Source organism: Zonotrichia albicollis, chromosome 8 (assembly GCF_047830755.1).
Source record: "Zonotrichia albicollis isolate bZonAlb1 chromosome 8, bZonAlb1.hap1, whole genome shotgun sequence".
Lineage (NCBI taxonomy): Eukaryota > Metazoa > Chordata > Aves > Passeriformes > Passerellidae > Zonotrichia > Zonotrichia albicollis.
The window spans coordinates 3,111,679-3,139,063 of NC_133826.1; the positions used below are offsets into that span (position 1 = coordinate 3,111,679).

The following is a 27,385-nucleotide window of genomic DNA, read 5'->3' on the forward strand; positions in this document are numbered from 1 at the left end:
AGGGGTAATGAAGCAGGTCATTATTATCCCTGTTTGCCTCTAAAAAGGCCAAGGGCCCCTTTCAGTCATGATTTTCAGACTTAATAAAAATGATAAAGTCTTTAATTCCTAAACCCACACCTACAGTGATGGAAATTACCCTGTGTAAGAGAAGAGGCTCTTATTACCTCTGACGGGATATTACAAGTCTCAATCAGAGATTGTAAATTCTTTGAGATCCTCAAATGGAAGATAAAATAGGTCTTTGTCTATTATTTATTTACTTATTGACTTATTATTTATGTATCCCTAAGCAGCTCCATCCTGCCAAACCATATTTCTCCTGGCGTCTTTCAGCCTGTGACATTTATATTTTATTATTGACCTCAGTAAATGACATAAAATATGACTTCTACAATCTATGAAAAGATGTGTACTCAAGATCAGAACTTCATTTCTACCTGCTGTAGGTATGGAGGAGTTGGAGTCTCTGGCGTTATGAAATCTGTTATTTTGTGTAGGGGCTGGAGGCAGGAGTTATCCTTCCATCTCAAGGCAAGCATAAATATTTCAAAGCACACATGATTCTAATTCCATTGAAGCTGGTCTGAAACATCCCAGACTTTTTATTGAAAATGAGATGGTAATGTATGGTGGCCTGCAACAGATATACCAGTATTTTAAAACTGCTGCTATTGGGCCAAGTAATTATGCAGTACAGCTGTTGCGTGCTACACTGGATTCCTCGGTGTTTTATGAGCTCGGGGTGCTGTGCAGCACAGAAGTCACAGGATTCTTCAGAATGCTGAATCTGATTATGCAGCTCTGTCTTGCCTTTCCCCTTCTTGGTTTGTAGTGGCCAATAACCAAGTAACCAGTACAATAAGCTGCCCCCATTGATTAGGTGAGCGCTGCACGTGGCCGAGGCTCTGAAGAAGAGCCAAAATTGTGAATTCTGTCTGAGGGAGTGATGAGACAATAAAGGATCAGTTAATTTGAAACAGGTCACAGTTTTCTTCAGATATTTAGGATCCTGGAACAAAGGAGTGATCCTAATAAAGAGCCCTGGGCTCCTTGCTCCAGGGGAGTGCCTGCTGACACGGTGAAGGGACACCTCCAGTGCTCAGACAGGTTTTCCACCAGCACAGCCCAACATATGGGGCCACATATTGATCCATCCACCTTCCATCTCCTCTTCCAAAAAAAGCCCTGCCAGCCCCTTCAAGCCCACAGCCCTGGATGGAATTCCTTTCTTCCTGAAGTTGTTTGAAGTCTTTGAAAGGGTGGTTTGGTGCTGCTCAGGAAAAGGTGTGATCACCCCGGAATCACAACCACTGCTCCTGCACAGGCACAAGGGCTGGCCCATCAGCTGGGCACAGCGCTCAGATACCTCCTCCAGAAAGTGATAATTAAGTTTACTAATACTTCATTAAACATTGATCAGCCTTCCTAGAAATAGTAACACTAGAACCATAATGAAACGGGATCGTTTTTTATCCGCTTGTTTTTGAGGCCATTATAATTGGCTTCATTACAATTAAGAAAGTATTTTCTGAAAAGTCATTTCCCTGGAAATGTTAGGGAACAGTTTGTTCTGCTAGCAACTTCCACGTCAGGCTTCTAAGTTGCTTTAACTCCCTGTGTGCTGCAAAGTTTCTGCTGCCATTCCAGTGATGCCAGTTCAAATTATGCGAGATGGATCCCACCCTTTGTACCCCAAAGGTACTTATTCTCAAAATTGACCATATTAGAGGACTAATTGGCTAAGCCACCATGCTGGCTGATGTGAAATGCTTTCAAACACCATGAAACAGCTGTGTTTATCGGAAATATGAAGAGTGACTTTTTAATAAGGAGATCTGGCAATAATCCAAATTTGTTGAAAGGAACTTACACTTCTGTGTATAATACAATACAAGAGGTAAAGAATGGAAGCCTAAAACAATAGCTTTAAGCCCACAGATTTTGGTGATGAAAGCAGTTACCCAAACAAGAAAAAAAAAATAATTAAGAAACTTGGGCTGGGATTTGCAGAGGTCCTGAGAGAATTCATTAACTGCTTTTGAATTTCAATGGGAGCTGCTTCCCTGTAACACTTTCAAAGGTTTCTGAAAGTCCCCATTTTTCTTACTGCCCATTAGGAACAGACTTTTGGGTGATAAAAGTAGAGGACTTGCTTGCTCAGGTTGGCAAAACCTGAGCAAATACTTAAATACTGAGCTGCTAAGGGTAGGGCTGACCAGTCCTAGGATGAGCCCTTGGAAGGGAATTCACCCCTGGAAAACTCAGGTACTTGTGAAGTCCCATAATGGTGCAAAGGGGCTGTTAAGTAACATGTTTAGGTCCAGGGATGAGCTAAATGCAAACTGATCCCATCTCACATTCCCATTTGCACAGTGTCAAGGCTGGGGAATCGTGGAGCTGGAGAACAAAAATGGGCTTTACCCTCTGAGCATTGGTAAAATTTAGGTATCACTCACTCCCGCATTCTGAAGACAAGTATAGATAAAAGTTTTAAATTATAACAGAAACAGCTGACCAATGCAAGAGGTAGCGAGACACCCTAGATAGGGTGGATGGAGGATCTGTTCCTGTCCATGAGCATCACAAAAATGTGCCGAATTTCAGGCTGTCCATCTCTCAGCTCCACAAGTCAAGTGTACTGAGCGCTGCTGGAAAGAACAGAGCCACAGAACCTCCAGCTCAGGGCTGGCTCTCAGCCCTGTGCTGCTGCTCTCAGTGGCACAAGGCACCTGCACCCTTTGTTCAGAACGCTCCTCCTGCAAGAAGTTCTGCAGCAGCAAGTGGGAGGCAGGAGGACATTGTGCCAAGGCCCACGGAGCTCCCAGCAAAAGGAAAATGTGCTGAGGGCTGTGTTTGAGCCCGGGGTTTATTGGTGTACTCTGGGCTGCTTTTGGAAACCTGTGGAGCTGAACTGAGCGCTGGTTCCGGATTCTGGCACGGGCAGGGGGCCAGTTAAGTTAGCTATTTTTGAGCAGAATGTTTTAAAACATGTCAGAATTTTGCTGCCTTTGGGAGGCCAGAATGCTATAGAATTGATTACATTGGGACAGAAATAAAAATCAGACCTATGGAAAGCTCTCCTTCCTTCCAAGAATACAGCTAGAGGTCAAAAAGACCCTAATTTACCATATTTGTAGAATTCCTGCCTCGCATCAAATGCTGTCAACTTCTGCATATTATTATTATTACTTTTAATACACATGATGCATTCTCATATATTCTCATCACAAGATAAAAACTACTGCTAGGAGAATATATCATGTCTTTCTTATAATGAAATGCAGTTGATAAGTTTACAATAGAAATGTAAATTCTCTTTAAAACTACAACCTTTATGTGTGTGATGATATAATTCTGCTTTGATACTAAAAAGGGCATGGTAATGGAATCTGTGACTTTGGAGTGATATATTGCTGTTAAGTTAATAGGACTCCACATTCCCATTTCTAATATCAGTGTTTTTCCTCCCTTTCATTCTGTAGATGGTAAGCTGATACTACATAAACATTGTTAAAGCTATAGTTCCACGCTACAGTAATTCACTTAACTTTAACATGATTTATGGTTCTGTCAATAGAGGAGGTTGAAAATCCAGAGCTCTGATGCTTAAACATGGGTTCCATATTTAAAGCAATAATGTGCTTTTTGTGTGTGTCTGAAGCTAGAAGAATTTAGCATAAAGCAGAGATAAAAATATTATAGTTCACTGCACTGTTTAAAGCATATAGTTTAACTCCATGGATACATCAAAGAGAGCAAAGGAACCAAACACAGCATCAGGAAAAGCATGGGCAAAATACTTTCTTCCTGCAGCACTTTATTTTTATATTATTTTTTTAGGGACGCATGAAATCCTATTAGTATTTTTAACACTCCCCTTTTTTCCCCCCATTCTTTTGCTCAGTTAGATCAGCTCCTTTTGTCAGGATGAGTTTAAATCTGGGTCCACTGTGTTAATCACCCCCCTTTCTTCTTTCTGGCACTTCCCCTCCAGGCATTTTGCCTCTTTAGGAGATTAAGCGACCAAGTCATCTTGTTGCTCTAACATGTCCTCACTGGAGCAACATATTAACACAACTCCTCTGCAAAAGAGCCCTCTTTAGAAGTTTGCTGCAGGGATGACAAATTAACCCAGCATGGTGTCCCACACATCTATCTCAGTACAAATTATTAGTGTAATAGAGGTTTTAGTTATGCATTTATCTAGTAATTATTGAAGGGCTGTACGGAACGGAGCTGAGCAATCGTGGCCCTTTATGAGGCGAGCTCGGTGGGTGGCCTTACAGTTAATTTAGGATAGGACTGTCTAAGCAGTTCACTCACACACAAATTAGCTCAACAGCCTGCTCCTTTAAATATTTCCTATGTCACAGGCTAACTCTTGACAATACAACAAAGGTAGAGTTTTAATTACACGGTCGCTGACTTTTGTTTAGCTGGAGCTTTAACCCTTTGCAGGTCTCGCTCTCTGCCCTCCCTGCCCGGGCTGCAGCAGTTTGGGATTGTGGCATGGCTAAAGCCTGACCTTGAGGCCATCTGTTGGGAAACTGCTTTTCCTTCAGCACCAGGTTGCTCCAAAGTGAGTGCAGAAAATCAAAATCTTCCCCTGCTCAGTCAGCTGTCCTGACATTGTAAACTGGATCATGCAAACTCGCGTGATGGTCAGCACTGTGCTGTTCGTGGATTCCTTTCCCTTTGGTGTGACTCTCCTGGCTCCCTGACATCATTTTCTGTGTCAAAGGGTTTGTTTTTGTCAAAATTCAGAGGGAAGTGGAAGGTGACACCTCTGTGCCAGCTGACAGCACCAAGAAGCAGCCTTACAGAGGCTCTTACAGAACGGGACATCACAAAATGTCTTTGTACAGGGTACACCAGGAGCCTTCACTTTGATTCACTCGGAGCTGGCTGACAAGACAGCGAGCAGGCACCAGGACTTTGGTGACCCAGCAGAGGATGCTGATAGAGAAGGACACAGTTTCTTTCCAGATATGTGACACAAAGGTTTTGCCACTTTGGCATGGACAGAGAGTACTGTGCTGCAGCGTTTCCCTGGCAGGCCTTGTCCTGATGAAAGTCTAAGTGGCAATGGTAATTATGGAGGAAATTAATCTAATGGAAACCAGTGCACTGGTTGACTTTCATCCCTTCTTCTCACACACCCCCTTCCTTGGGTTCTTGCCTTCGTGCTGTATTTCTTGCTTCTTGTAATTGTGTTTCTCCTTCATTTATCTTCCTAACACACCATCTCATTGTTTTTGTTTTTATTTTTCCTTTCCTTGCCTTTTCTTCCTTGCTTTTTTGGCTTGCAGGATCCACACTGTCATATTCCATGGGAATGCTTGAATGCTCTGCAGCACAGGCTGCTGTACATCCTGGCTTTACAAGATCGTGGTCAATTTAACGTTTCAGCCAGCTCCAGTTAGAAAGTCACCAGAGTGTAAGGAGCAATACATGGAAGGCTAAAACCATTTATGTAAATGCTGCTGTCACCCATAGTATTTAAATCCTTCACTGCCTGGTGAAGAGTTCAAGTGCTCTGGGAAGCTTTGTGAGATGCCAGCAATCCACGGTGGCTTTGCAGTGCTGGAGTGCTGTGGTGAGCTATGCTGACCACCAAATAATCTCATTTGCAGGTAACAGAAGTATGCCTGAGTAGGAGAGAGATCTGGCTGCTTGAATTTTCAAGGCTTTGAAATAAATTCTAAAACTGATAGTGATGCTAAAGCCACCCTATAGGTGATCGATTTACCATCTGTCAGACACTGAATCCTAACCACGCTGGTCCAGAGAAGACATATGGTGCATTCATAGAGTCATGCCCAAAAAACTGCCATCATCAAGTGAGGCTCCATGAATCACTTTGCTAGCTTATCACCAAAGAAACTTGGATCTTGCCACCATCTGTTGGAAGTAGTGAGGAGTCACTGAAGCATTGGCATCCCTGCGCCAGCACTCGCTGCACATCTGGTCTGCTGGTCAGCCAGCTCGGATCCTCTCTCCTGGCTACTGCCCAGCTGGGCTGGGCACTGGCAGCAGCACCAGAGCTCACAGGAACCAGGTTACAGCCTTCCCTGCACAGCACAGCACGTCCAGGCAATTCCATGAGAGCAGAGGTTTTCCAACTGGCTCGGGTGGAGCAGCTCAGAGCGAGGAAATCCTCTCAAGGATCTTATTCCTCCTCCAAGGAAGTTTTGTTTCCAGAATGACTCATTGTGGGGACCACAGGGAAGGGCATTCAGTACCCTGGGACACCCCAGCATCAGATGTGCAGTGTGCTCCAAGGGATGCTTGGAAGCGTGTGAAAGATTCGGGAATATTCCCGAGAAGTTATAAATCGCTGGTTGTCAATGCCAACACCTGCCATGAATAGTCTACAGCTTCTTCTCTGCTGTCTATTTTGATCATGCTTTACAAATGCATCTCATACACACATCCAAGTGATAAACTTGCACATACGAACATGAGAAGGGGATGGAACCTCCCTGTGATCGTCGTGTTGGCTGAGGAGCTTACTCTGGTAGTGACCTACTTACTCACAACTCCCCTTCCTCTGAAATCCCTCTGCACAATGGAGATTAAATTCTGCTCTTTGTTTCCAAAGACCCCTCGGAACGACCTGCCATTGACCATTTACACAATGCACCTGTGTCCAGAGGGAATTTAGCCTGCGTGTGCTGTGCCATCCTCCCTGCAGAGGCACAACTCCCAGTCACTCCTGGTGGAAGTGAATCTCTCAATTATATCCTCTTATACCACAGCATTATACTCTTTATGTTGCCACTTCTGATACCTGAAAAGCTTCTCTCTTCTGCTTACTGTCCCTAAAGTACGCTGGAGGCGATGGGATAAAGAACAAAGCTGGATTTGCAGAAAATAATCCATCTCAGTGTATCACCCTTTACTAACAGAACGATTGTTGCAGCAGGGAAATAAACACAGCCAGTGTGCTGTGGAAGAAGAATACTGAGGAGGAATGTCCCAAAAGAACAAAGGATGAAGTCTGGGACAAGATTTTTTCAGGATGATGGCACTTAAAGAAACCATGGATGGATTCAGAGGGATTTTTTTCCCTGGAAGTCAGTGAGACTTTGTTTGTGAACGAGCATAAAATAGAAGATGCCTCTAAATGATGTTGCAGAAGAACAGTTTTGGTTAACTTTTTAGGAACCATGACAATTTAAAAGCTGTGTTGCTTCTTTGCAGAGTTAGTAAAGAACATCTCCTTCCAAACAAACAAAATGTGGGACTGTAATGATTCTATTTGCTTTTCTGGCTCCCACTGAATGTTCTTCTCACGTAGCCAGTAGAAATCCCTCAGTGCACAGAAAAAGTCTTGTGAAAACAGACTGTAGATGAGATTTAAACAAGGCCTCACCACTGAGACATTTCCTCTCTCAACCACACAAGAATCCAAAGCACAGAGGGTCTAAACAGGGGCAGACAAAGGCAGTCAATGATCTTAAAAAATTAGTGTGAGGTAAAACACAGCTAAATAAAGAAAGGCCTATTAACTAATCAATCAACAACTGAAATCTAAAAGGCTGAACTTCTAAAAGACAGGAATTGGGAGTCAGCTGATGTGCACTGAATAGAATGTTAATGGAAGCTTCATATTAGTCATACTTGTATCACCAATTATCAAGGCTTTTAAAAGAGGACATATTTGCCAGACAGCTCGGATCCAGATTTCAAGGGAAATCTCTGTAGAGCTTAGATGCCTGAATTTCTTCTGAGGATCTAGGTGCATGTCTAAGGGTAATGAATAATTTTTATGGATTAACCACAACAAATCAAACTACAATAAGCAGATTTAACAAAGCACAAAAACCTCCTGAAGTGCAAGTCTGACCTTGCTTCAACTTTGTGCAACTCCACCATTTCCCACCACATCACCTGGATGTGCAGACAAAGAGGCTCCTCCTGGTTTATGCTGCCCTCAGTAAAACCACGCTGATGCCAAAGAGACATTTCCAGATAATTTTTAGGATGAACTGCTAATATGCATTTTTATGCTTCACCATTCGACCCATTCCTTAATAATCTTCTCTAAATGAGACAAAATTTCATAGCAGAAAGAAACGTGTCACAACCATTCACTCCTATTTTTATATCTTCCAAAGAGGTTTGTAAGAGGATTCATTCATTTGTGTCTCTTCTATGCCCAAGTGAGTTCCTTTTCAAACGTGAACTCCGTGTTGCATTTAGTTTTCTAGGCTAAATGCAAATGCATCTTTCTAACAAAAATGTATAAACACAGCTAGACCCAGAGGACATCTCTTTTACTTGGAAAGTCAGTCGGAAGAGTACTGAGAAGGAAACCAGCCAAAGTATTGCAGGAACCAACTTCAAAGGAGTCCCCTAACAAGGCCCACTGACACCAGCAGCACAAGAACAAATGACTGGCAGAAGGAAGTCCACAGAGCTGGAAGACAGGCGTGGGTCACAAGTGATGGATGGGTCCCTGTCTCGAGCAGTTGCACCGAGTCACCGTGATGGATGGCCACGAGCAGAAGACACATCCTGTCCCTTTCCCCGCACCCTCTTCCAAACAAAACCCCGAGGCCCCAGGAACCGGCGTTTCCACCTGGGCTGGCCGTCGGGAGCTCTCCCAGGAGCGGCCCGGCCTAAGAGAAGCAGCCTGTGGAGCCCTAAGCCCTGCAGGGTGTGGAGCAGCCCCTCGCGGGCGGTCCCAGGCGGCGACGGCTTTCCTGGAGCGGCCCTGGCTGCCCTCCAGGCTCTCGGGAAAGGCCTCACCTCTGGGTCCTGTAATGACAGGTCGATGGTGCTGTGTGAAAGCCGTTCCGAGGGAGGAGGTCTGCGAAGGCGAGGGACTGCTGAAACCAGACTTCTCTGACTTCTTTAATGTAGTTGGCGATGGCATTCCTGGCAAGAATGATTGATAAGTGCAATTTAATAATGCTAGGTCATGGAACGACAGCCTATGCATTGTGAAAGGGGGTGCGGAAGCGGCTAGACACACTTAAAGGACAAATGAAATGCAACGCAACAGCAAGCTGAAAGCTCACTTTTATTTGTGGGGTTTTGTTTTTGTCGAGGCAGAAGCAGCCATGGTTTGCTCTGAGCCATGAGTACTAAAAGGCAGCCATATTTTTCTTATAAAGCTGAAATACAGACAAGATGCAGCTTATTATTGCTACTGAAACCTACTCTGCTTTATTTTTAGAAATCTGTAATAGCTGGAGCATTTGGATTTTTACAGGTTTTTTATGAGTTCTGTCTTTCACTCCTTGGTTTTAGTAGATTATTGCAAATGGATCTTTTAAATGTGCCGCACGACTCAAGGCACAACCAGAGAATGGAGTTCTCTGAGTTCAAACTCTTCCTCCCCTCACTCTCTTGACTTCAAAGGTATTTGAAAGTTATACATTTATGTGGCTCTCTTTCAGTTTCAAATTTTTTTTAAAAGGTGAATGGTATTTATGTCTGCACTGGAATTATTCTGGAGTTGTTACAATGCCCTTGAACTGCATCAAAGGCTCCCAGTGAAAATCAGAGTTAAGTTGTCACTGGCTGAAACCTCTGCCATGGACAGGCAGAAATGGTGTGGTACTGACTGGTTTGGTCTACAGGGTGAGAATAACTCCTGTTGATGCCGTAAAATAGCTGTGGTATCAAAAAAATTAATGGAATGAACACATTGCAACGGGCTTTTAAAACCCAAGCATTTCTGTGTATGGTAGGTGCTTGAATGGAATAATTTTACAGGATATAAATGAAAAGTATGCATGTTTGTCTCTACTAGCCTATATTTTTGCAGTTACAGATGCATCTGGGTATTCTGATTACCAGAATGTATCCTGAAAACTCAAGATTTCCAGTATTTACAGCCCATCAGGCATTCTGCATATCCATAAGGATATAGCAAAACAAAGGTGGGGATTTCAGGCAGAAAAGCAAAATATCACGTAGTGTGCAAGTTGAACTTCCACCAGCAAAGTAATTTAATTTTATTTCCAACTCTGTGTTTTATAGTATTTAATTGTTAAAAAAGTAAAGAGAGAGGCCTGGACAAGATTATCTCTGGCCTATATTATTAACTTTATATTTAATAAGACTAGTTTTATAGTCCCAGGGATGTTGATTGCAATATGCAGGAGCCTTCTTGTACTTTATACTCTGCACTGCTGGGCCTTAATGGTTTCAGTGAGGCTTTGGAGTTTATATTTCTGTAAGTTAAACAAAGTGAGGGAATGGTTTGAGTTCCAGTGTTGTACTTGCAGCTTTCTGCCTCAAAACTTGTTTGCTACAGGGTTTGCTGTTATGGTGGCTTTTAGGAAAGGTTACAGACTTAACATTTGAAAAATCAAAGCTTAGAACTGACTATGGTGCAAGAAAAATATTGGGTTGGAGTGTAATTTTTGGGGGTTTTTTGGAGTTTTTTTTTTTAAATTTTGTTGTTGTTTGGTTTTTTTTATGTGGTCTTAGGGACTTTGGAGTAGGAACAAAAGCAAAGATTAATTCAGTTTTGGGGGAAGAGAGAAAAGGAGATTGAACTGAGGTGTTTCAGTGAAATATTCCAGAGCAGCCTGCTGAATTTCTGCTCCAGTGGGATGTGACTTAGTCATGGCATGTCCACATTCAGGGCAAGGACATTCAGAGGAATTAATGGTGCTGCTGACCCAGATTTCCCTGTGATGGAAGAACCGGGGATGGAAACACCAAAGGAGTCTCAGCCCCAGCGCTAAGTACAAAATATTGTGGACACTCCAAGAGACTTTTATGCACAGGGGAGGTCACTAAAATTTTCCAGCATGGGATCTGCTCCAGGAGCAGGGTTGTGCAGGCCATGAGCAGGGACCCAGGTGGGACATGAGTTACCTGAGCCCTGGGCAGGGATGAGATCTCAACTCTGTGGCTCAGGAGCTCCCTGGCCACAAACCCTCTTCAGGGCAAAGATAATAAAGCTTCTAAAAGATATGAAACAGCTTCTCTTTTACCCCTGTGTTAAAAAAAAAAAAAAAACCCTGCAGGACTCATCTCTAAACCACAGCAGGGAGAAGGGGCAGAGGGAGTGGAAAATGGTTAAAAGCTGCAGCAAGTTCTTGTGATTGTGTCCAAACACTGGAACTTGAGGAGCTACAAAAAAGGTGATGAATGACCTTGAGTGTGGCAATGCTGAGCAGTGTCATGTTCATATGGGGATGGGTTTTCTAAGGTTGAGGCAGAGGCTTTCATGTGAAAACAGAGATTTTAATGTAACCCTGTGCAGGGAAATTGAGTATAAAAACAAACTGAAGCGCTGATAATTGGTGCTACTTCTCTTGCTCTATTTGTTTGTTATCGTTCTGATTGCCATTATTATCACAAGTTTGGTTCATTTATTTATTTTTTTTCTGGGGTATTTTGAAATGTATTGGTTTGGAACAGTCCAACTATACCATGTTTTTGTTTTGTTTGGGGTTTGTAATGACACATTTTATTTTGAGTGATCACATCCATCAGATCTCAAGAAAAAGATGGCTGCTTCCTAGTTCAGAAGAATATGCAAACAGGAGCTTAATTACATCACTTAATATTGACCAGGAGAAAGAAGAAGATGAGCTTGCCAGCTCATTTCCAAAGCATGTTTTGTCCTTTAAGAGGGGAGGGTATGACAGAAAGTTAGGCAGTGCAAAGCAATTAGCATCATTCACATTTTATGTTGCGCTAGCATGGTGCTCTAGCAGCAAAATTCAAACATTCTTTGAATGGGTTAATAAAAGAAGAAATACAGTCGGCATGCAAGAAAAAGGTTTCCAAGAACAAGCCAAAATATGTCCCATTCTTCTAAATTTATCACAGCCATGTCACATTATCCTTGAGACTGACAGGAATGTCAATTTTTTTGCAATTTAAAAAAAATATCTCATTTAGCACCATATGTTTGGTTAATGTGCCTGATATATCCTGCGTATTCTTTAGTCCATCTATTCCTAATACTCATTTTCTTCTTTTTTTTTTTCCTCCCCTTGCTAAGCCATATGTTACGATGCTGGTCATTCTATCGAAGCTCCTGTCGGGAGCTGGGAGCGAGGGGACTGCTGTTTAATCACCCAGAAAAAACTTTGAATTCTACAAGTCCCACTCAGGTGAGCAGTCTCAACACTTGAGTTAGTTGTGGGTGCCTGGTGCCTATGAAAATCAGGCCACCTATGAGGTGGCACAGTGTATGTTAACTGTGAGGAAGGAACTAAAGGTAGGTGGCTAAACATTGAATTAGGTGTTTAATTTCTGGCACCCACGTTTGAGACTCTTGGCTAGTTTTAAGGGTCTTCTGCTCCAAACCTAATGAGTTTTAACACATTTAGCGGCCTCCAGTCCGCAGAGCCCCTCCTGTGCTGCTCAGGGATGCAGGAAATTAAAAAGTTCAGGCTGCAGGTAGCTTGGGCAGAGCTGGGGATGCATCCTGGGAGGACGGGGCTGCCTTGCACAGCTTTGTTCAGCGTTGGTCCCAGGAGCCACTGCGCTGAATAGCAGATTTCAGCACTTCACAGCACCCTGAGGAAGGGGCAGTGCCAGCTCTGAGGACACCCCTGAGCCCCTGCTCTCCTCTCTCTGCTCTCTGGTGCAGGGCAGCAACAAATTGCAATCTCCCCCAGCCCGTCTCAGCTGCGCTGGCCGGTGGAGAGGGAACGGAGCCAAGGATCCTCCCCGTTCCCTGCCTCTCTCCATCCATCTGCTCCGAGCAAGGAATAAACAAGAACAGCCAGAACACAACGGCTGGGTAACCCAGGTGGGGGTTAAAAGTGTTCCTTACTATTCTGTGGGTAGGACTCTTGTCCAAATCACAGCCACACCTGGCGCTTTTAGGGAGCGCAGCTTTCAGAATCCAGGTCCGAGTCTCCTCTCAATGTTATTTAGAGTGAGAGAGACGAAAATCAGACTTTGTCTATTTTAATCTTATGGCAGCGTTTAACTACAGAATAAATGGAGAAGTTAATTGCTAAATAAAAGAAGAAAATAAAGGGATTTGTGGCATAAAACGCAGATGGAAGCCTGAGTGGGTGTGCTACTTTAACTTACTGTACTTGTGTTCATGTGATTCTATATGTATGCCAAACATATATGGTCTGAGCCTGCTCCCATTAACATAAATCTGTTTTATTCACTGGACAGAGGGAGCCTGATCAAAGACCATGATGGTGCTAAATGGAACAAGATGTGTACTTTCGTATTTTTTTTCCAAAAGGAAATATTAATTTGACATCGGTTTTTCAGTCGAGAAGAATTTTAATTGCAGTACACAATAAGCAGAAAATTCAGACAACAATAATCTTGAAACTGTTAGCAGCATTATATTTCTATCAAGGAATTTGTGCGCTTTTTTTTCAACATTAGAGCTTTCTGAATTTTCATTAATTTGGCATTTCCCTAAACACACGAGTTATTATTTTGTTCATTCCACATCATGCATCACACCCTTCTGCTCAAATGCATAATGCAAGCGCAAATGGGATCCTTGTCCTTGGGAGACTCTGGTTACTGGAGCCATTGGATGTTGAAGTCCCGCAGAAAGACTTTCCAAAACTCTGCACTTCGCAAACCTCCAGCCCAAGTTTAATGAGTGCACAGGAAAACTTCGTGTTCCTCATCTTCTAAGGGGCACTGGAGCACTGTGGTGGGTTTAATTCCTCTACCTCCTTATGTTTGCCAGTACTAGAAACGCACCACATAAGAGTCTTCCTTGAGTACAGCTAAAGGTCTTCAAATGTTCATGTATGAGGCTGATATATATTTAAATGGACCAGAAAATGATGCGTGAGAATTGAATGCACGAATCCTCCCCAGAACAAACAAGCATCTGAGAACCTCTTTTCCATGTACCTGCCATGTGCCTTACTAAAAAAATCAGGATTAACTCTGATGGAGTCAGCGGAGTCACAGCAAGAGGAGAACAATCCCCTTCTCTCCAAATCTACAGCTGAAAATCCACCCAATTTCACTTGATTAATTACTGACATTATTCTACCTGCACACATCTCACACAACAACTCCATCTCTCGTTAGCTGCGTTTGCAGACCAGCTCGTATTCATCTCCAAAGACCTTTGGATAATTACCCCAATATTCCCAGCAGCTCTCTGCCACTAGACTCTTGATGGAGATTTCATAACAAAAGCTATGAGTGAAACATGGTCTGGATCCTCCTTCCCAAGGCACACTAGGAAAAGGAATCATGGAAGCTCAGGTATTACCAGGTGGACCATGAACTCGACAACATGCAGAACAAACAGATGATGCGGAAAAACAAGCCGGCTGTTGAAGGAAAAAAACCTGAATATATGGGAAGCATTTTTCAAGGAATTTTCATCCTTCTGTGTGAATTATTCCAGCAATTCCACTGAAATCAGTATCAACAGAAAGGCTGATCAGCTGCTCTATTTTTTTCCTTTAAATTCCTGAGGAATTCTTAATTTCAAGCTTCTTGAAACGTTGACGGCTACCCTCCTGCCAGTCATAGCAAGTCTGTTCAGTTTAGTGCTGAGCAAACTTTGTCATCAGCCGAGATACGATCACACTGACTGCCATCCATCAGTTTACTGTATTAATTGCTCCAGTATACACAAAATACAACACAGATGGAAATTCACTCATCCTAATGAAGTGCTCTTTAGTTTCTACGCTCTGAATGGGTACTGGCTCCCCTGGTTGCAGCCGGAGTTACCATGATCACTGATTAACTACCTGCCAGCGGAGCACCTCGCTTCACAAGGCTAAATCCAGCTTAATAAACAGTGATTTTTACAGAAGAAAAATGAAAGCTCCCCCTCTATCCACTTATCAAACTGCTGCATATGCATCACCAACACACACATCCAGTTTCCTCAGAACTCGACATCTGACAGATCATCAGGAAAACAGAGCTAATCTATCCGTACCCATCAACATCGTATCATAGGTGACTGCCAGATACTTAAGAAGCCATCCAAAAGAAATGTCACAACTCTTTTTCAAGACACTACAAAAGAAATGTTCCAAATAAAATAAAGCAAATGCACGTACAAGTAAATGAGCCAAAGAACTTAATAAAAAGAGATTGATTAAAATGAGGACCAGAATGTTCAAAAAGGACTGAGAGAGAAAGAGAGAGAGAGGTGCCAAAGGCGCATTAAATGGATTCAATGGCTTTAGGTTTTAAATGCTTTTGGACTCCTCAGCAATTTTTAGCCAAAAATGATAATTCACGTTAGAATCAAAATTCTGATGTCACTTAGGGAAAGAGAAGGTTGAAATTTCTCCTTTGCAAATGAGCACAGATCCATTTACGAAGGAGAAATATCACTTTATAGTGATGGACAACCTTGCCTACAGAATTTTAAAGCCGAGCACTTCAAAATTCACAATTATTTTTAAATCCTACTCCATGAAAGTCTGCCTAAATTGTTTGGTACAACGTTGTCACAGAGTGTATTACCTTGTCTGCTTGTATCTTTGTTTACAGCATCATCTGGATTGTTTTAGGTCGCTTAAGTTAGGCTTCATTCCTGCTCTGCCACCCAAGCAGTTCTTTCAATAACTAATAAACTAGTACTCAAATCTAACCAATTTCTTCAAAACATAATTGCATGAGTTATATATTTAAAAAACTTTAATGAGAAGAGCAATAAACAGCAGGATAACAGTTCAGTTCTGCCTTTGAGTTAATGTCAGCTTCGGCATAATTTTCCATTGTATAAATATATATTGCGAGGAGAATAAAAAAAAAATAAATTTCTAATGACGTCTTTAGACATCTCGTCTAAAATTCATGACTACATTTGTTTCATTTCAAATGCTACTTGAGAGTTTTTCAGCACACTTGGCAGATTAGATATAGCAGCAGGGACAAACTGCAGCCATCCATAGGAGAATATACCTTTATGTGGGTGCTTTGGGGCTGGAACATCTATAGCTGCAAGGCAAAAAATGCCATCATAAATTTGGATGGCATTTACAAAGCCCTCTAAAAAGTCTTTGCATATGATTATAGCTGAGGTATGATATTTTTGCAAGTAAAAGACCCAGAATAGATTTATGTTTCAACTATATCTTCCTGAAGATGCATATGGATCCTAAATAGCGAGTGATACTAAAGGGAATCTTTAGTAACTGAAGAGGGTGGAGTAAAATTTTTGGGGTTTTTTAAAATTTATTTAATTTTCTTAAAAATCATTTGCTCATCATTTGCATGTCATCAAACCATCATTGGCTACCCAGGCTATATATAACAATGATGGCTGCTGAACGCCCCAGGCATGAGATGGAGATGGGTAAATATGCAGATTTTCTGGACTTGTGACCTCAGTTACTGCATGGTAATGCTTTCAAATGACTTTTATGATGACAAGACTAAGTTTGGTGCTAATATTGGTTTTGAAGATTTAATCGGTGTACAGTGCCATTGAACATGTGTTTTAATTAATAGAAGAGCTGTGGGCAGGATTGAAAATAACCCAGGTGATTTACCACTGTAAAGCCACCTGATTTCTGCACAATTTGAGGTGAACAGTTTATAGGTTATTCCAAAGGAAGAAAGAGTTGCAAACTGAATTTGTGTGCATTGTTCCAAGAGATTTATAATTTGGCAGGTTGAGAGTGGACTCATGGAGCTGTTCTGTTTTGGTGTCCAGTGGTTCCTGGTGTTTTCACCCTCTGACAATTTGACAGCCACGGGACTGACCCCTCCACAACACCAGAAATAATCTGTAGCTGCTGTGCTCCTTCCTGGCAATGTCCACGTCCAGCTGCAGGCTGGAATGGCTCTGGGCACCTGCCACCAGGCAGAGACACTGGAGCCACTTCCCCACAGGTGACAGCGGCCAGGTGAGCTCAGCCTCCCTCCCTGCATCCCCAGCGGCTCCAGGATTCCCTGGGGAAAGGCAGAGCATTGCACTTTGGCTTTGGCATCGTTTCCAGAGGAGCCTGGATGGCCGTGCTGCCTGCAGGAATGCTCCTGGGAGCTGCCCGAGGTGAAAGCAGAGAGGCAGAGGGCTCCCAGGGAAAAATCCCCCTGCAAATCCCATGACAACAGGCACGGCAGAGATGACACGGGAGTGCCCCCTCCAGCACCCTGGCAAAGTGCTTGGCACCAGCTCTGCCCTGGCTGGACACAGGAGAATCCACAGCAGAGGGGGCACCTGGCACATCCCCCCCAAACCACCACAACAACTCTGTGCACCGAGACCGAGAGAGAGATTGGCATTGTTTGAATAAGCACACCCACCATGAAGTGCTCCGCGGTGTTCGGGGTTTCTTAGATATCCTGATTTTATAAAAGAAAGTAAAAGAAGAAAAAAGAAACAAGGTGAGAGAGAACACTATCATAATTTTGTAGCAAGCAGGATACTGTGTGAAATCTTGGCCCAGTGAAGTGATAAGGGGGAAGCTTTCAGTTTGCTTAAGGGAAAACTTACGAGCAAATAGAGAAATTACCAAAATACCACATTGCAGAAAATAGGTGCATTTAGTTTCAATTAAGCTGTAAAAAGGAAAATGGCACTTTAGCTTACAAAAACCAGGGGACACAGGGAGCTATCAGAAGCAACTTTGCAAGATTTGTGTGCGTGAGGATGCTGCTTCACTGGACCAAGAAAGCTACAGTATGGGACAGGATTTTTCTTTTATCAGACACTTTTGCTAGATAGCTTTGTCCAACCTCAGAAACTGCTGCTGTGGCATTATGAAATAATCCTACATAACTTGGTCTCATGAGCTTAGGAACACAGAAAAATAGCCATGCCAAATCAGATTACAGGGATCCACCTAGTCCAGAATCCTCTCCCTGACAGTGGGAACTAATGGACGCCTAGAAGAGAGTAAAAAACCAGGGAAAGCATACAGTGGTAATTCTCCAAAACACTCTCCCAAATGATTTGTCATTCAAGGACTTCTAGGACAAAGTTGATATCATGCTATTGAAGCTGCTCGAATCCAAATGCACAGATTTACATCCCCCCCTCCTCCCCTTTTTTTTTTTTTTTTTTTTTTTTGATTTCTACCCCCATGAGATTTCTACCAGTCACACAGAAAAGGTTTCACAGTTTGGTGCTGGCAAGTCCAGCATTCTTGCCACTAACTCAGAACGAGCTAACAGCTTTCAAAAGCCCAATGATGTTATGTGTATAAGAGCATCCAACACTTTTTCCTATGTAAAAAAAGTGACATGTGTGCTGAGGTGCTCTAAGTGTAAATACTTTGGGAGATTTGATTTTTTTAACCTTTTTTTTTTTAAAAAAAAAAAGCAAAAAAAAAAAAAAAACAAGGATCTGGCTGTAAATTGATATTAACATTTTTCAGTATATGTGTAAAACACATGTTTCAGAAGAATAGAAGAGAGAAACTGTCACTCACTGGGAAGCTTTAGAGCTATCTGGCTCCCTGGGAAACTGCATGCAACTATTCTGGTGTCCAAGGGTTTGACCAGTGAGTTTCCTCTTCCTGCAAAGAATGAATGCAGAAGTAATAGAAAGTCTGAGGGGGAAGATTTTAGCAAATGGCTAAAGATAATCCTATTCTGCCCACTCCAGCAGGTAGGAAGGAGGTGGTGGTGGTGGAAGAAAAAGGGAAAAGAGGAGGAACGGCTCCGTGTCCCTCCCAGGAGCTGGCACAGGGAAGGGAGCACCAGAGGGACCCAAAGGCTGCAGGCAGCTGAGCCCAGTGAGATCCTTTGTGTGTGCTCACCCCAGCCCAGCCACACAAAGCCAGCACGTTCTGCTCTGATTCTCAGGGCCGGGCTGTGGCTCCTCTTTGGGATGGAGCACAGGGACTCAGCACTCTGGGCTTCACTAGCACAGAAATCCCAAAGGCCCAGACAGCAACACTGGCTTCTTAAGCATCCTTACTATCCACTATTCACGGGGGTTTTGAAAAATATTTTAATTTTAATTTTATTTTCTAATCAAATCAGTGCCTACACATGAATTTTTTTTGCTTCATTTATTAAAAAAATCAGTGAAAGCAAGGGTTTTTTTTTAAAAAAAGCTTATCCTTACATTTTTGATGGCATATTGACTTTGTAAGAGTCTACAGGCAGGAGTGATATATCAGGGAGTCCCTATAACTTTACTTAAAGCAAAAATTAGAAAGTGATCGGAAAGTTTTATAGAGGAGAGCAGAAACATAATTTTAAGCCTCTTAAAATTGCCTGAACTGTGAAATCAAGTAATGAACACTAGAAAAGGATCTGTCAGCTGGAATCAAAGCTTAGACTAGTCAGCATTTTCTTCCTAAACCTTATTATGGCAAAGATTTTTCATCTCTGCACTCTGCTCAGCCCAACAAATAAACCAAGTTGACCTCCACCTGTTACCCGGTGAAGTTGGCTGTCATCTCTGACTAAACCCTTTTCTTTCCCTTCAAAGCCCTCGGCACCACTGAGAAGGTGGGAAGACACAGCTGTGCACTGACTCAAATTGATACCAGTTCATAACCAGACAGCGTTTCACAGTACAAATTACAAGCAACAGAGGAGAGGAGGGAGGGGGGGGAAAAAAAAGAGGGGGACAAAAAAATGTAGTGCCAATGAATTCTGGAAGGGGGCAACATTTTTCATCCATTTAACAATGAGATTTTCATAAAAAGAAGGGGTTTTTTTTGGGTTTTTTTTTTTGTTTTTTTTTTGTGTGTGTGATATTATGGACGAGCATTTGAGGCAAGGAACATTTTGCTTATGCCATAACAATGAACCTGTGCTAACACCACAGAGGAAGGACTGAAGAACATAATGGAAGCTATTTGTGTTGCTTTTATATTTCATAACTTGAATGCATTACACTGGTTCAAAGAGGTTCAGCTCCAATTGCACGTGGCTTTCTAGACTTAGGAACAAGTCGCAGCTATGTAATGCAACGCTGCTAAATAAAAAAGAATTAAAGATTATGGAACACAGAACAGCAAGAAATGTGCCATGAGGAAACCCGTGTAGCTGCTGCAGTCACTTCTTCAAATATATCATCGTGGCAAAACCGTGTGAGAAGCTTTCTAATACAAAGACATATCAGAAAAAGCCATTTCATATAAAGTTGGACTTCTCTGGGTGATTAATGCTACGTTCAACAAAGGAGACAGTGTCTGTCTAATTACATTAAATACTTATCTTCTAGGGATTGGCAGGGTGTTTCTGCTCAATGTCACTTTTCATGACAATGTAATGATAGATCCGTTTACTTACCAGTGCCATTAGCAAAAATTGTACTGTTTTCTCAACTGCCCTCATATCACAAAAATATTTGATTAACATACTGCAGCTTATCTAATACTCTAAGCAACATATTCTGCATAGTTTTCTCTCTATTAAAAGAACAAGATTACAGCTTGTAAAATTTTTATTGCACTCACACAGAAATAAATGAATAATGTGTGATAATAGTTCAAGTACCTTACTAGTTCACAGAACAGGTTTATTTGATTTAAAATATTAACTTGTACTTGAAATATTAAGATTTTGGGAGAAACAAGCAAATAAACAAAGTCAGTACTCTGAGGCACTACTTCCCATCCAGGTCTTAGTTATTATTTCCTTTTCATTTCAGCACATGTTTTGAAACTTTTAATACCTTAGGGGAGGGAAGAAAAAAAAAAAAAAAGGGAAAAAAGCTTTCATTCCTTTGCTGAAAAATAGATATGGCCATCTCCCAAGTCTTTAAAATTCACCACATCGTGAACTGACTCTTTGGAGTCGTGCTACTGTGCCAACATCCAGCAAACAATAACCCTCTGGAAGAATGTACCCAGCCAAGGCAGTTTATATAGTAACAAGATAATTTCATAAACTTATATTGAAGAGCGAGGCTGTGATGTAACATTCTAGCAGTATATATCAGCTACCTGATATTTACTAACAAGGTTAAACTCCTATCTGTTTGTCTCAGCACTCTTCATAATTCACTTTTTAATGGATGGACAGGAAAAGTCAGCAGTGTATGGCACAGATCATTTCTGAAATAGGACAAGACAGCTTACGGCAGTAGCTGCTCCAAAACACCCTTCCTGCTCCCACACAATCACATCAAGCCTGGACTCTGCAGCTACAGGGCTTCAAATCTACTCATAAACCCTTCAGGGGCGTGTTTCTATTTCCAAGTAAACTGGTAAATTTGGAAAACAAAGGGTCCCGAGGAGGAGGAGGTGTCAAAGTCACCAAGAGAGCATCAGCTCTCAGCTGCTTGGGATGGCACTCCTGGGCAGGAGAAGGCACGTGGGGAGCTGCCTTCCCAGCAGGTGAGGAGGGAGGAAATCCACCCCATTTTGCTCAGGAGGGAGGACATCCACCCCATTTTGCTGAGGAGGGAGGACATGGCACCCCATTTTGCCAAGGAGGGAGGACATGCACCCCATTTTGTTGAGGAGGGAGGACATTTTTGTCAAGGAGTGAGGACATCCTCCCCATTTTGCTGAGGAGGGAGGACATGGCACCCCATTTTGCTGAGGAGGGAGGACATGGCACCCCATTTTGCTGAGGAGTGAGGACATCCACCCCATTTTGCTGAGGAGGGAGGACACCCACCCCATTTTGTTGAGGAGGGAGGACATGGCACCCCATTTTGTTGAGGAGGGAGGATATGCACCCCATTTTGTTGAGGAGGGAGGACACCCACCCCATTTTGCTGAGAAGGGAGGACATCCACCCCATTTTGTCAGGGCTGCTGCGAAATGGCAGCGAGGACGCACCAAGAGCGGTTCACTCGCGCATCCACGCGGCGCTGCAGGATCCACCCAAAACTGCCTCCAAATCCCCTGCAAGTGACTCTTGCAGGGAGAGGATGACACCACAGCCAACTGCCACATGCGACTCTCCAAATTAATGATGGATTTAGGATATTCATTGCCTGAGCTGCGAGGGTTCGGGGTGTGTCGGCAATTATCGAGATATAAGTCTGACACACATTATCCTCCTATCAATGTCATCTCCCTTAGTAGCCAACAGATTATCAGCAGCTTTGTGATATTCCAGGTGTCAAAGAAGAATTAAAACCACAACAATTGCACAAACAAAGGGACAAAAGATGGGATACGTGTTTCTGAGCCCTGCATATCAATTTAATATGTGCAGCTGACAATGATGCAAATGTCCTCGGGAGAGAGGCAGCAAGATCCGTGCCCAAACATACACACACCACTGTCAGCAAGATGGCAGGGAACAGAAGCAGTAGGATTCCCAGCCCAGGACACATGCCTCAGCAGGCAGAGCAACCCAACGAAACAATCCTCTGGTTGGGGAGAATTTTGGAAGCACCTGATATGGAAAAGGGCCCTAAACAAGCCAGATGGTACTTTTAGCTGGCAGCAGAAAGTAGGAGACAGCCAAAAACATTACAGCATTTCCCCAAGAGGCCAGCAAATCGATTTTTAACCATTTTTTTTTAAAGTGACGCTATGAATATGAAAAATAATGTTTTGATGCCTTTTTAAATGGCTAATTTTATGGATAATACACTTACGGAGGACACAACTGGAAGAGAGGAGAAAGCATTGGATTTTGACTTTCCCAGGGTGGCTGTATATTTGACATCAAGTTTCTATTCAGTCCCTGCCACTGTTTACTCAGAATTAAGTGTCAGTTTTTGTTCTGGGTTATCCACATTACATTAAAGAGAAAAACCCAGCAGAAGCAGAGAAATAGCACTGTAAAATCACAATAGCACAACAGTTCACAGGGCATGGGAGAAATGTGGTCTGTAAGCCTGCTTTGTCCTCTTAAAACATTTTCTCCCCCCAAAATTAATGGGTTTTTAGATGATCATTTTTTAACAGAGAACAAACAATTTCTCTAACACTTACAAGGTACCATTTGGTGGGGGATTTGCATAAGAAATACAGCTGTTTGGGGGAATGTTTTAATTTTTAAAACCTCCAAACAGCCAGAATTTGCAATTCTGCCTGGATGACAGGGGTCTTTCCAGGGCTCATTCTGATGTCAGATGTCCAACAGTCCCTTTGACCAGGAGCAGCTCCTTGCAGAGCACCTTCAGGTTACCTGTGCTTGGGGGAATTTCACTCAAGGATGGAGAGCAGAGCTGGGTTGTAGGGACTGAAAGGGCAAAGAGAGGCAGAGGAGTCATGAACCAGGTGGGAATGAGCATCACCTCTGTCTCAAAGCTGCTCCTCACATGTAGGATTGGCCACACTCCGAGAAGAGTCAGGATGGTGCTTTACTTCCATTTGCTGCTATTTTGTTTAAAAGTAAAAGCAAGCCCTAAGACAGGGTTAAACCTGGACTACATCCAAAGTGCTTTCTCCTGTTCAGAGCAAGGTAGTGCATTAGTGTGCTGCATCATGGATAATACTCCTGGAGACAAACGTGGGCTGCTGCAATAAAACACTAAATGCGAAGAAAGATAATCCATACATTTATATTTTTCAAATCTTGTTGATTGTAAATCCTTCCTTTTTTTTTTTTTTTAATAAAATTATTTGCCTTCTATAAGTGAACCCAAGACTTTGCCTCCAGCCCTTGTTGAGATAAAACAGTCCCATTTTTCTCCAGAGTGCTGCTCTCGGGGCTGCAGGTACCACCTCACTTGTCTGGCTTTTTGGGGTTTGAAGATCTGCAAGCAAATCTATTGAGGCAAATGAAGACTGTGCACAAAACAGTAAAACAGCCTATAATTTTCCAGCTAAATTTAGCAAGAGGATCTCTTTATGTTATGCTTTTTGATGTATATCACACTAAAAATAGCAGCGAGCACTGATGTAAGGGCAGAGCAGAAAGGATGATGTCAGTAGGGCTGTACTGGAGTGCTGAGGACGAGCAGAGGTGCAGGATGTGCTGGATCTCCTGCTCTTCCCTGGGAAAGATGGAACCAGAACAGAGCTGCAGCCATGCTAGATGTTGAGGTTTAAGTTTCTTTGGAGCTGGAAACTGAATGAACTTAAAACATCATCCTTTCTTTAGACTCACTGCATTCACACCGTGAGCTCTGGGGTGGAAGTCACAGAAAACCCATTTTGGGTGGACAGCAGAGCTGCTGTCACTGCACACAGACATTTCTACAGGTATAAGATGGCTCTGCAGCCACTGAGCCAAACTGTTACCCGAGCTGAGAGGCTGCAGATGGATTTCTGTGCTTCCCTGTGCTCGCTGACTGCTGCGGTCAAAGCGTTGGGCAGCACTTAACTCAAAGGAAAGTAAAGAAAGTAACTGGGGAATGATTTATTCACTACTTCTGGCAGTGAAAAAGAAAACCACTAAGAAGCATCCAGCAAAATGATCAGGCAACAGACAAAAGAAGTGGTTCTTCCTCATGCAGCACTGAGTAAAACTGCAACTTTCTGCCATGGGATGTTGTGGGGGCCAAAATAAAGAATGGGTTAAAAGCACATCTCTGAAAGGAAAGTTCACTGAAGGCAGTCAGTCCCAAAGATGTGAACAAAACCTCTGGCTTGTGAAACCAAGCTGTTTGCTGCCAAAATCCATAAGGCTGTACTCTGAAAAGCAACACTGCATGCCTCTCCTACTGTTGTTATCTTCCCTGAAGTGTCCAGCACCAGCTCTTGTCAGAGAGAGTGAACTGCCTGTCCAGGTGAGCCTTTGGTCTAGCTGAGAGGAGCCATTTGCTCCTCTCTGTGGGCACATTTTTGTAGGCTGGAATGTGCTGTACCTGGCAGTTGAGAAAAGCAGGAAAATTGCAGCAGGCATCCAGCACCATGAAATTAAGGGGAATTGCTCCTCACCTGGTGCAGAAGCAGGAGCACATCTAAAGTCAGTGTGGCAGAATGTGTGGGAAAGAGAATGGAAAAAAGAGATGAGATTTGGTCTTCTGGAAGTGTCCAAGGTCAGGCTGGAGGGGGCTTGGAGCAGCGTGGGATAGCAGAAGGTGTCCCTGCCCATGGGATGAGCTTTTAGAGGTCCCTTCCAACCCAAACCATTCCATGATCCTGTAATTCCTCCCGTCTCCTAACACCTCTCCTTGCACCTTTTATCTCTGGGTGAGAATGTTTCCTTTAAAATAAAGCCTGTTTTCTCCTCCAAAGCCAAGATCAAACATGTGCAGGGAGCACAGTAGCTGCACTGTGTGCTAGGCACTGGAGTGATGGTTGTACTGGGAATGTTAATAAACAGTGCCCAGAGCAGAACTTCTGCATAAAAAAAGGGTGTATGTTACATCTCTCCCCCTCTCCCCTGTCTCATGCAATATTTACACAGCTGTGCTTTGTAAAAAGTGTGTGTGGGGGGTTTATTATTATTTTTTTGTAACTTATTTACCTAAGATAGCCCAGCATCTGTTTTGTGGTGAGCTTCTTTCACAAAGTTTCACAGTTGCCTTGACTGATGCAAAAGGAGGTCACGCTCCTTACTCGGTGATCTTAAAACCATTTGTTTCAAACACTTAGCCATTCTATTTGGCTAATTTTGCTCTGTTCTGTGTTTTTGGTTTGTCCTCTCCTTGGAAATGTGCATCCCTGGGGGAGCCGATCTGGCTAGGTGAGTATTTTAGTTATCTGTTTTATAAAATGCAGAAGTGCACAGGAATTTGCAATAATATGCATCATTTACTGGCTCTCAATATGTACAGTATATTGGCTCTGAAGATTACTAATATTTTCCAGCTGCTTTCAAAAAAAAATAAAAAAAGAAAGAGTTCAATGGAGTCTTTGCAGTGGGTCCTTTCCCATGACTGCCTACACAGGTGATGAAGACTTTCCTGTGTCCTGAAGAATTAATAAGCCTGAACATTTCTATACCAGCAGCATACCACAGGAGATAAAATATTGCTTCTGCTTCCCAAACACATTAGAAAAAGCAAGTCTGCTGATCTCAACTGCTAAGACAGCACATGAAAGGAATGTAGTCCATTTCCCAACCAAGATCTAATCTATAGGAGAGTTTATAGATCCAAGTCAACATCCTGAATTGGTCCCAGAAGCAAACAAGAAGACTAGCTCAATTTTTGGAAGACTACTTTTAATGTGTTTAATGCCATTTTGCAACTTAACAGCCCCATGCTGCACTATCAGATGATCTTCAAGGGTCTCTGGGTCAGAGGAGAGCTGTCTGGAGCTCACAAAGATTCAGGTTTGACAGACCCCAAAGCAGCAAGAAATGCACAGCCCCAGTCAGCCAGAGGAGCTTCTGTCTTTCAGAGCTCACCTGTGGAAAGGAAGTGGCTGCTGAAGCCCAAGACACATCACAGTCTTGGCTTTAAGCTACATTTTGTGGACTGTTGTGCGCAGAGGCTGAGGACTCCCCATCCCTGCAAGTGTCCAGGGTTAGGCTGGATGGGCTCTGGGATGGTGGGAGGAGCTGCCTGGGGCTGTGGGATCCCTTCCAAGCCAAACCATGCCAGCATTCTTTGATTTTCTGGTCAACAATGGGTGGTAACAGACTGTTGCTTGGCCACCAGCAACATCTGAGGAAGTTCAGGCCCATGGATGGCCAACACAGCACTGCCATCCCAGGAATCCTGATCTCATTGGCAAGCATCGTTCCAGCCTTTGTCAGGGAATAGTTTTCTATGCAGGAAATCCTTCCTATACGTCTGAAAAAGGATGCAGGTGATGTGAATTGTGTCTGGTGACAGAAATACCTCAGGTGACCTTACACTGTGCCAGTGCACAAAAGATCTGCTTTTCTCTCAGCCGCCGAGGTCAGCGGAAGCAGCACGTAGGGGTGATGTTAGCACCAGGCCAGTCAAAAACAGCTTTAATTTGATAACTACAGTAGAATTCTTTCTGCATTTTCAACTCAGAACTCCTACAGCTCCATCTCCATTTTTAAATGATGCATTTCCTGACATCTGGAACTGGATGCAAGGAGCAAAGCCACAGGGCTGACCGACTGCTCCGGGACCGCGCTGAAGGGATGTTTTCCTCAGGGGATTACAGCAAAGCTGAGGCATGTGCTTCAACACTTGCATGGGATTACTAATTTTATTAAAAATGGAAAGTACACTTTAGGCTGAATCCCAAGGCCAAGTTCTTTTGTGTTGTCCAGAGTCTGGAAAAAAAAATAATAAAAGGAGCCCTGGAGGGATGTGAAAGCATCTAGAACTTTTCAGTCTGAGCTGACTTTTCGGTGAGCAGTTCTTCCCCTACCTCCAGCTTCCTTCCATGGTTTTGAGGCAGCACTGCCAGCAGCATGGCAAGTTGTCACAGGTCTCATGCTACTACGTGAATTGCCAAAGACAAGCTGAGCTATTGATCCAGTGGTAATTTGCTGTCAAAATGACTCTGTCTGTGATGGCAAATGAGCAATGTTAATCACTCGGCTTGACGAGTGCCACTGTGAAAGACTGACAATGCTCAAAGCACCACCATGGACCTGCTGTGCTTTTCCTGGCTCCATTGAGCTCCTGGTCTTCACTGGCCTTGACCAATTAGAGTTTAACTTATCCATTAAGGTGCAGTTATGGGAAAGTTCTGTTTAAAATAAACAACAACTTATATTGGTGAGTAACTCATCAGCT

General features: G+C 43.0%; 1 protein-coding gene across 18 annotated transcripts in view; it reads right to left on the minus strand.

Moving 5' to 3' along the window:
- Positions 1 to 27,385, minus strand: part of NFIA (nuclear factor I A) — a 346,615-nt gene that overhangs the window by 41,755 nt on the left and 277,475 nt on the right. For 7 of the 18 annotated variants that reach the window (XR_012581251.1, XM_026796580.2, XM_026796581.2 and 4 more), the window contains 3 exons: positions 18,333 to 18,419; positions 17,206 to 17,244; positions 8,758 to 8,886 (listed from right to left, as the gene is read on the minus strand). The exons of 4 other annotated variants lie outside the window; for them this stretch is intronic. Coding sequence is in view for 13 of the 14 variants with exons in the window: in XM_026796580.2 (XP_026652381.1) it covers positions 8,758 to 8,886; positions 17,206 to 17,244; positions 18,333 to 18,419 (255 nt within the window). In the remaining variant the exon portion in view is untranslated. The remainder of the gene's footprint in view (positions 1 to 8,757; positions 8,887 to 17,205; positions 17,245 to 18,332; positions 18,420 to 27,385) is intronic. 7 more of the 18 variants (XM_014270798.3, XM_074545690.1, XM_074545689.1 and 4 more) reach the window with 4 other exon arrangements.